The sequence below is a fragment of the Molothrus ater genome, chromosome 10 (assembly GCF_012460135.2).
Source record: "Molothrus ater isolate BHLD 08-10-18 breed brown headed cowbird chromosome 10, BPBGC_Mater_1.1, whole genome shotgun sequence".
NCBI lineage: Eukaryota > Metazoa > Chordata > Aves > Passeriformes > Icteridae > Molothrus > Molothrus ater.
Genome location: NC_050487.2, coordinates 19024289 through 19034357, shown reverse-complemented (window position 1 = coordinate 19034357; position 10069 = coordinate 19024289). Strand labels below are relative to the sequence as shown.

The 10069-nt window shown below is 42.6% G+C and overlaps 1 protein-coding gene across 6 annotated transcripts; it reads left to right on the top strand.

Moving 5' to 3' along the window:
- The first annotated feature begins 3599 nt into the window (after window positions 1–3599).
- Window positions 3600–10069, top strand: ZNF639 (zinc finger protein 639). 6 transcript variants are annotated; one of them, XM_054515881.1, is made up of 6 exons: window positions 3600–3709; window positions 4714–4817; window positions 5234–5310; window positions 5846–5941; window positions 6792–6932; window positions 7203–10069. In XM_054515881.1, the coding sequence occupies exons 3-6, from the start codon at window positions 5253–5255 to the stop codon at window positions 8348–8350; spliced, it is 1443 nt and encodes a 480-aa protein (XP_054371856.1). In that variant the 5' UTR covers window positions 3600–3709; window positions 4714–4817; window positions 5234–5252; the 3' UTR covers window positions 8351–10069. The 6 variants fall into 6 exon arrangements, with proteins under 6 accessions (XP_054371856.1, XP_036244324.1, XP_036244320.1 ...); XM_036388431.2 differs by having other exon boundaries at window positions 4714–5310; window positions 6792–6926; XM_036388427.2 differs by having other exon boundaries at window positions 4714–5310.

Sequence of the window (10069 nt, the reverse complement as noted above, 5' to 3'; positions counted from 1 at the left end):
AACAGAAATAGAATTTGCATTATTTAGGGGTGAAAAGTCCAATATGCGTGTGGCATTTGTTCTTGTAAATGCTGATCCTCAAAATAAGTAATTTTATTTTGGTTTTAGACGTGGGCTGTAAAAAGCTGTGACAAGAAAGATGATGTTATTGAACTGTTTCAGCTTCATGGTTTACAATCCCTGCTAAATCAATCTAGTTTTGAAAAATATGCTTCATGCTTTCATTACCAAAATTATAATTTAAAAAACAAACTAACAAGGTTATATTTTTGTATCCAATACTAATTTTGAAAGAGTAACAAACATATTTGGGAAATTACTCACTGGCAGTATAATAGCATGAGGCTGCTAAGGAACTCCTTCTGTGGCCATGTTGGCCTACTTTGGACTCCAGTTCCTAACAAACTGGGAAGGATTTGAGTTCTCTTGTGAGGATTTCACTTTTTTTGGAGGGAAGAGGCAAGTGTCAGGGTTTTTAATCAGGCCCCTTCAAAACGTTTTTGTCCCCAGTCAGCTCTAAACTTTATACACTGGTCAGTTCTGTTTCAGGTCACACTGCCCAGCTTTGAGAAGGGCTTTGTTCCAGCAGGTGCTCAGTCTGTGCCGGACCTACCCTGAATAAAAGATGGACATCATCATCCTTACATTTATTCTGAAGCTTCAGAAGAGCTCTGGTCTGAAAAGTATGGCTGGGGTTTTGGAACTAGCTACTTCAATAACCTGAACTAACAGGTTAAACTTGTGTTTATTATACATAAGGTGAGTTTTACCTTTGCCTAATAACTATGAAATGGTTGTGAGTGGCTACAACTGTGTATTAGTTGCACAGGATGGTTCAGGATAAGCGGATCATCAGCTCTTGTTCAAATACAAATTTTAGACTTTACTGCCATTTAGTGCCAGGGTGTGATTTTTGTGGTAGTTCTAAGTCTAAACGTGAAAAAATCACAGAAAATTTGCAAAATAATGCTGGTAAAACAAGAAAGATTTGCAATGTGGGCTGTTTGCTTTAGCGTGGGTATCTCAGTAAGCCCTCCTGATTTTATGCTCAGAAATCAGTCTGTTTGCCAACCTGCCTTGGAAAGACTCAATCTAAATTCTGAACCCATGTAATAAAAGAGCAAAGAACCTGATGCTAGACAAGATATGTCAAGTAATCTCCCACATGTCCTTTTAAACACTAACAAACCTACCTGCAGTGAAGGTTATCCTCATGAACTATGCTAACTGCTGTCATTGAAGAAAGGGTTTACCCCATGCTTGTTTTGGTCAAGATACATCCCCACTAATTGAAATGAGCATCATCTATGTTGTCCATTTTACCAAGAATGTCAATATCACACAGGCTTTTCTGTATTTTCAGTTCTGACTGATTAAAACCTCACCCGGAGCTCTCTCAACATCCCAAGCACGTGGTGGTTTAAAAAACAAGACGCATTTAGGCTGTTCTGTCTAAAGCATTGATAGCTCTGTTTGATGCGTGTGACTTTGAACTGCATCTGCAGCTTCAAAGGGGATCCTCCTCAGATGTTCTTCTTTCACTTAAAGCCTTGTCTTTTTATCTGACATAAGTGGTGTTGGGCTGTGCCGCTTTGGGTGGAGAATAAATAAGTCAAAAGGTACAGAAGATGCTTTGGTCCGCCCGCGTTTGCCTCACAAGCAGGACTGAATTCAAAGCAAAGGCTCGGGTTTAGGTCTGGCTTTTTTTCCTCTCCCTTTGCCATGTGTGGATTTTAGGTTCTCATCACTGCCCTCCGCTGGGAAATGGGGAAAGTGCTTTCCTGGAACGCTTGTAGGGAAAACATTTTGGTGAATAGAGGGAGAGCTATGTGAGCATCCGCCCATTTGGGAGGCTACAGCCGATCTGTGAGACCTTTAACACAAGCTGTCCTGGGGAAACCTCAGCAGCCACGGCTGGAATAAAAAGCAGAGAACAAACTGAGCTGGGAGACCAGGATCTTGTTGAATTGGTAACTCAGTGCAGGAGATCATGGGCATACAACATTTATTTCCTGTCTGAGGGCTCAGCAGTGTGCCAGCAGCAGGACACCTTTAGTTCTGTTTTGCTGCTCACCACCAAAACTCCTGTGTGATCATAGCATAAAGCTCTTTCCATCTGGCTCTAAGCAAGTCACATTACCCTAAAGGGATGTTTGCAGCCTCAGGACAAAGGCTAAGGGTAGGATTTTATAGACAGGGTAAGTCCAGTTTCATCTGCCAGATGATGAATAAAACTAAGGCCAGAAACAGGGTATAGTTTCTTTTTTTGCCAGTCAGTGGAGGTTAAGGTTAACCATCATTAAGGTTATTGTGGAGTCTCTGCTAATTAAAAACTTTTTTGTAGAACTAGGTAAATTCAGCCTAAGCCAGAGCAAAACAATTCAATGGATGAAACACTTAGGCAAAATTCCATAAGTTATTTTAAGTCATGGAAATAAGGGACTGTAGCGGCCTCTCTCATGTCTTCAAAACTAATGAGGTATTTTTTTTAAAAGTAAGATGCTTTTTGAAGTGTTCTGCTTTGTGAACTATATATATAATACAATTTGGTGCTTTTTCCTGTGGCATGATTTAAAGCGAAGATTAAATCAGCAAAAAGGGCCAAGATTATAAATTTGGAAAAGAGAGAGTTGCTTATTTTAATTTTCAAATCCTTATTTATACATATTTCACAGAATCATGGAATTGTTAGTTTTTGAAGGGACCTCTGGAGATCATCCAGTCCAAGGCACGGTCACCTGAAGCAGATAACACAGAAACACATCCAGGTGGGTTTGGAATGTCTCCAGAGAGGGAGAATCCACAACCTCCCTGGGCAGCTGTTCCAGTGCTATGCCATCCTCAGTGTGAAGAAGTTTTTCCTCATGTTGAGGCAAAACTCCTTGTGTTTTAGATTATGGCCATTGCTCCTCATCCTGTTGCTTGGAACCACTAAGAAGAGTCTGGCACCATCTTCTGGCCCCTGTCTTTGAAATATTTCCATGCATTGATGAGATCCTCTGTCAGAGGTCTCTTCTCCAGACTAACCAGCCCCAGTCCTGCAGTCTCTCCTCACAAGAGATGCTCCAGACCCCTCCTCACTTTGCGCCTCTCCAATAATTCCTCGTCTTTCTGTATGTATATATTTCTTTCTTGTACTGTATATATTTATGATACACTTTATATTGATTCTCCTATACAGCAGCTCTAAGGGACAGCTTCTACACTGACACAAAAAGTAAAGTTGAGCTTTACTGAGTTCAGGCTTTGACATCACCCTCTCATTTGTGTAAAATCGGGGTGCAGACACTGTTCTGAAGCAGGCTTACACACTGCCAGCCCTGGCCGAGGCCTGTGGATGGAAAGGTGGCCGTGCAGACAATGTCGGGTACAAATACCAGCTAAAGGTTTATTTAGGCCGCTTGCCATCGCCATAGGGGTACAAATACCAACTAAAGGTTCATTTAGTCCACTCGCCGTCGCCATACGGGCACAAATACCAACTAAAGGTTTATTTAGGCCCCTCGCTGTCGCTATGGCGACGGGCGGGTGCGGAGCCGGCCGTGGTCGGCAGGGGGCGCTGCGGGCGGCGGCCGCTCGCCCCATTCCCGCCCCTCAGCCGCGGAGCGGCCGGGCCGGGCCCGCGCGGAGCGGAGCAGAGCGGAGCGGAGCGGGGCGGGCGGAGCGGCCACGCCGGGCTCGGGAGCGGAGCGGCTCTGGCGGCCGGCAGGTGAGTCCCGGCGGCAGCGCCCGGGAAGCCGCGGGGCGGGAGCCGCCCGTGCCCCGGCCCCGCCGGGGAGGTGTGCTGTGATTCACGGTGTGGCCCGCGGCTCTCCCGCTGCAGCCCCGGGCCCGGCCCTCTCCCGCCGCCCCTGCGGGGTCGCGGCCTCGCCCGTGCCCGCGGCTCCGCGGCTGCCGCCGGGGCGGAGCGGTGCTTTCGCCGCGCTCCCGCCAGGGTTCCCCGTGCGGCCTCCGCGCAGGCCCCGGGGCCCATCGGGATCCCGGTGCTCGGGGCCTGGATCCCGCTTTTCAGGGCCGGGAAAGCCGCTGGAATAGAACAGCCCGCCTTGCTGCCCCGCCGTGCCATCCGTGCAGAAAAGGTTGAGCTTTTCACGCGCGTTACCTGGGGTGAGACTTGCGGTGTCACCGCGCTGTCGGTTCTTTCCTTGCAATCACAGAAAACGGTGAGGGTACTGATACTTCTGGATCATGATATAACGTTAATCAATTATTTTTCCATCCCTTGAAATAAAGTTTTAGTTCAGAAAATATTTAATGTCGGAAGAACATCGTTGAGTTGATCAGGGCCCTTTTTTCCCTCCTTTCCTCTCCGGTGCATGGCACTGACTACAGAAGCTCCTGGGCCCTCCAGTGCTCTTCAGTCATGGCAACCGGCATCACATTCCTTGTTTGCAGCCTTTTCTTCTTCAAGACTGTTTGTCCCGTATATAGGTCAACTATTTGTGTTTCGTTTCCAAATATTTTTCTACTCTCAGGAGCTGCCAAATGCAGCAAAAGCTAACTAGCTTGAGACAAAAGAAAAAGAAATACACCAGTGCATCCACGTCACTAATTTTGATGCTCTAAACCGATATTAATATCAACTTCTTATGTTGTAGCTTCAATTTCCATAGATTAATTTTTTGTAGTATTTGTATCACATGTATCTGATTCTGTGTTTTTTTCTATTTTGTGCTAAAGTTTTAAGTGGTTTAAAATGCTATCACTCTGTAGGTGAAGGTCTTCTTGAGCTGATGTATTCACTACATTTGGAAGCTGTACAGTCATCAGCTCCTTAGCTATTCTGCATCCTGATACTGAAGAGTCTAGGATTTTTGGTAAGAGAGCATGACTGTGTTGGTATTTTAAACACTAAAACTCATTTGTGTTTAAAATGAGTTTTAAACACAATTTGTGAAGGGCTCTGCCTCAGTGTCCTGTCTCTGACAAAAAGGGTGCTGGAGAGAAGGCTTGTAGATGACCCTGAGTGCTGGAGTACCTGGAGTTCTGACTTGTCTGTCTTTTAGGTGAACCTTTTGCTCCAGGGCAGGAATGTGAAACTGGACTTCAGCAGCTGTGTGCATTTAGTGGGTTCTTAACTGTATCAAAATGGGCTGGGGGGCAAGAAAGGGGAGTAGGAAAAAGCTTTTGTATTTGATATGCAGGTTTTCAAAATGCTTGTATTGTTCCATAAGGTTCTGAAAGATAAACTAGATACAAACAAGTCTAATTCTTTAATGTTTTTACCGTACAGTTCATGTAGACTGTTCAAAATGAATGAACATCCTAAAAAGAGGAAAAGGAAGACTCTGCATCCTTCTCGTTACTCAGGTCAGTCTGGAGCTTGAGTTATGTAGGCTTTAGTAAGTTAATCTTTTTTCTCAGAATAATAACTTTACAAGAGGTGACCACTTTTGCCAACACGTGGAAGAGCAGTGACACAAAGGGTGGGATGAGAAATACTGGCTTGAATGGGCAGCACCCACTCTGCAGGCTCCTTTGTTGGGCCACCTTGAGCCAGTGCACCTGAGTGGTTTGTTCTGTTCTCCTGCACATGGGGGAAGTGGCTTTAGCTGCAAATGAAGGTGATTCTGCTTCCACAGAGGGCAGGAATTCTGTAAAAGTTGGGGTGGGGTGGGGTGGGTAGAGAGAAGGTTCAGCACTGAACAGACCACACACTTGTCGATGTCCTCGAGTGGGAAGAGTGACCTGCAGACATCAGGGCAGCAGCTTGAAGGTGTAAATCACAGCAGGAATTCTTCCAAAACAAGTAAAAATGTGAAAAGAATTTTGATGAGCAAGAAATACATCTGTAGCTACAACAAGATATGAGTACTTAAACATTTTTGTTGATGTTTTTGTTTAGATTCTTCAGGTGCAAGCAGATACATAGACAACAGTGGGATTTTTTCTGACCACTGCTATAGTGTCTGTTCCATGAGACAGCCAGATATAAACAGAGGTAAGACTATGTTTTGGGGTCTTGTTCTGCAGTTCTTTAATGTATCATGTTCCTATTCACAGAAGCAAATAGAATACACAGTATACAGCAGGTGATTTCTGAGTGTCCTTGTGATCTGATGGGCCTTAGACTGGTGGGAGGTTGTTCAATTGTTACAGCTGAAATACAGTTTTCAAATTAGAAACAATGACAACAAAAAGACCCTTCAATTTTACATTTATTATGGTGATTAAACTGCTTCCAATACTCACTACCTAGGTAACAAAGTTGGTGAGTTCAGATGGAAATTACCAACAGTTGCATTGAATTGTACTTGTACCTGGCAAAACAAAATGCCTTTTTATAAAACATCCCATAGTGGATGGGAAGTTAGCAGAGTAAATGTGATGGTGGATTTTTAGTCTATTTATTTTTCTTTTCACTTTAATAATTATCCATAAAGTCTGCAGAAGTTTTAGAAAGTATCATATTTTAAAATGCAATGTCCAGAAATATTGAAGAATATTTTTTGAGTCTTTTAAATGTAATGTTCCATTTAAGGATTTTAAGTTTTTTTCTGTATAATCAGCTGAGTATTTTCAGTAGTAAATTCAGTATTTTACTGCTGAAATCTTCTAGACAGATTTGTTAGTTTTTGAGTTCTTTTGTTTCTCTCTGCATGTATGGAAATAATTTTCAAGGTATTTGTTGTCAATTGTTTTAAATGTAGGCTATGATGTGCTTAGTATATAAAGATAAATTTATGCAAGTACAATAAATAAATAGTAAGTAAGATCTATGACTAAATGCAGGAATCAGGATGCTGGTGTGGAGAAATGATGACAAGGAAATGCTTTCCTTGCCTTTGCAGGTAGATTCCACAGTCCTGTGCAGAGCCTGGACACGGATGATGATGGGAGTCCAGTGCATGCCGGGAGCTCTCACTGGAGTGGGGCACACTCAAACACTGGCATGCACTGCACAGACTCTAAAAAGAAGGATAAAGGTAAAGGTCAGTGTGCTTGCAGATGAAGGCCTGGGAGGTTGGAGAGCCCAGCTGCTCCTGGCTATTTGTGTAACTTCCTTGCTTTGACAGAAATGGTGAGGAATTTATATTTTCTGGCATTGCTTTGTTAGCTGATAATACATCATAGGCTGGCAGGGGAGAAATTACTGGTCTTTGCATTTGAAAGCTGCTGCAGCTGACTGAAAAGTTAAAAATGGGCCCAGGTGTTTTGTAGTGGGTTTACTTCAACCTTCTATTACGTATTTCCTCCTGCAGATAAAGGTACTAACAATGGAATGTGCAGAGACTTATGTGACTCGCCTATATTCAGTGACAGCCCCACAGAAGAAGAGAAACCTCTAGATATCCAAACTGTAGAAATTTCTACAACAGAAGTGAATGCTGTAGAAGTTCATGATATAGAAACACAGACTGTGTCACCTGAGAAGCTGGAAGCTGAGGACCTTGAGGAAATCCCTCTGGAGACCTGTAAGATCTTCGAGAAGAACCAGGCTTTGAATATCACAGCTCAACAGAAATGGCCCTTGCTGAGAGCCAACAGCAGCGGCTTGTACAAGTGTGAGCTCTGTGAGTTCAACAGCAAGTACTTCTCTGATCTGAAGCAGCACATGATCCTGAAGCATAAGACATGTACAGACACTCACGTCTGTAAAGTTTGTAAAGAAAGTTTCTCCAGCAAAGTGCAGCTCATCGAGCACGTAAAACTCCACGAGGAGGATCCATACATCTGTAAATACTGCGATTACAAAACAGTGATTTTTGAGAACCTGAGTCAGCACATAGCAGACACTCACTTCAATGACCACCTTTACTGGTGTGAGCAGTGTGATGTGCAGTTCTCCTCCAGCAGTGAGCTGTACCTGCACTTCCAGGAGCACAGCTGTGACGAGCAGTACCTGTGCCAGTTCTGTGAGCACGAGACCAACGACCCCGAGGACCTGCACAGCCACGTGGTGAACGAGCACGCCTGCCGGCTCATCGAGCTGAGCGACAGCTACCACAGCAAGGAGCGGGGCCAGTACAGCCTCATCAACAAAATCACTTTTGACAAATGCAAAAACTTCTTTGTGTGCCAGGTGTGCGGCTTTAGGAGCAGGCTGCACACAAATGTCAACAGGCACGTAGCTATTGAGCACACCAAAATATTCCCTCATGTTTGTGATGACTGTGGGAAGGGGTTTTCAGGTATGTTGGAATATTGCAAGCACCTGAGCTCTCATTTATCTGAAGGGATTTATTTGTGTCAATACTGTGAATATTCAACAGGACAAATTGAAGACCTTAAAACTCATTTGGATTTCAGGCATTCAGCAGATTTGCCTCATAAATGTACTGATTGTTTAATGAGGTTTGGGAATGAAAAAGATCTTTTAAGTCATCTTCAGATACATGAGACGGTGTGATTGCTTTCTTTCCCTGTAATCATTTTGTTAGAATTTGAATTAATTTCCAGTCACTGGAATGTGATATTAAATACAATTTTAAACAGCAACTGTACATTTCTAATGTTTTCATCTTTATATCAGCAAAGCATGTATAGCACTTGGTGTTGTGAATTTCCTTGTCCACGGGTTTCAGTAGGAATAATCACATTTACACTGTGGTGGATCAGGTTTTGGGGGGAGGGACAGGGTAGTAATTGCATGTTGTGATCCAGTTCTGGTGGTCATCCTGCTCTTTTATGTCTAGTGTACAGGACCAGCTCTCTTGAGTTTAAAAAGGCACAAAAACAAAGCAAATATCTAATTCTATGCTTAAATAGCCCAATACTGGTCCAGTTCCACATCCAGCTCATGTTACCCTGGGTGGCAGCAGGTCACTGCACTGGTGTTTAGCAGTAGCACTGGCCTGCCAAAGATAAGGGTGCTCCAAAAGTTCCCAAGCATGGACATCTCCAGATTCACATAGCAGCCTTCATTTCCCACCTCATGCTCCTGATAAGCTTTTTCAATTGTCCTGTTTTTCTCCTGGGATACTGTTCTGACCTCACTGTTCACTTTGTTCTGTGTCTAAGTCCCATCTGTGGGCCTGTCCAACACACTCTTCCACATAGGTACTGCATGACTCCCGACATGATATTCCCTTTATTTACCTTCAGTTTCTGTCTTTTAATGCACTGAGGAGACACACATTGTTTGGGTTTGGATTGGATCATGTTCTAAAGAGTAATTGCAAAAGAAATTTTCAATGATCCTGCTGAGAATGTACAAGATGCATTTCTTATATAAAATCTTAATATAGCTCTCACTGAAATTATGGATGTCACCAACCTCTGACTAGAGAAAATTTCTAGTAGTCCATATTATTGTAGTAATTCTGTATATTTAAAATTATCTTTCCACCACTAGTAACTTGAGGAATGTTATTTTAACTCTGTAAATTTAAAACTTTTATATACGGGCTTAAAAGACTGGTACATTACAAAATTTTTACTAATCACTCAAATTATTTCACACATTTGTTTATATTATACAAAGCACTATCCTGCCTTTGTAATCATTGGAAATGAGTTTTTACAGTTCATTCTGTAGCTCTATATCTGAGTGGATAGTTGGACAGATAAAAAAAGAAGAGTGGTGTCACTTAGATCATGCTAGATACCATGGTGAAAATACTCATAATAATTACCAGTGGAGTTTACATTTCTTTCTTCATTGATTGTAAATTTGTAATGTAAGATTGTCTAATGCAAGCTTTGTATAGAGATAATTAATGTATCAAACATTTCTTGATCAGTGAGGTTTGGTGTTATCAGCTTCAAGGCATGCAAGGGTCTTTGGATTTGATTTTTAAAGCTAAGGATAAAACTTGGCTGAATGTTATTGATTAATGGAAGTTCTGATTTCCAGAGAAGTATTTCTGGAAACTCTATGAATCACTTAGTGGTTATTTTGTTGTGACAGGCAAGACCATTTCCTCACTTTGAAATGCTGATACACTACTAGATCTTGTGTTTTGTCATTGAAAGGGCAACCTGAGGGTGTCTTGCTGTATTTTATTACTCCTTGTATAGAGAATGACAGTATCTGTGGTAGAATTGCTGATTTCCTATTTTGTACACATTCTTCCCTGGCTGGCTTAAAATAGTAGCAATAATATAGTTTACAAAACACTAAGATGAA

Excerpts from the sequence above, each read along its gene's own strand:
- ZNF639 (XM_036388427.2), top strand. The coding sequence starts at position 5,139 with ATGCAGGTTTTCAAAATGCTTGTATTGTTCCATAAGGTTCTGAAAGAT. Across the intron at positions 5,311-5,845 it reads GCATCCTTCTCGTTACTCAG|ATTCTTCAGGTGCAAGCAGA; the intron begins GTCAGTCTGGAG and ends GTTTTTGTTTAG. Across the intron at positions 5,942-6,791 it reads ACAGCCAGATATAAACAGAG|GTAGATTCCACAGTCCTGTG; the intron begins GTAAGACTATGT and ends TTGCCTTTGCAG.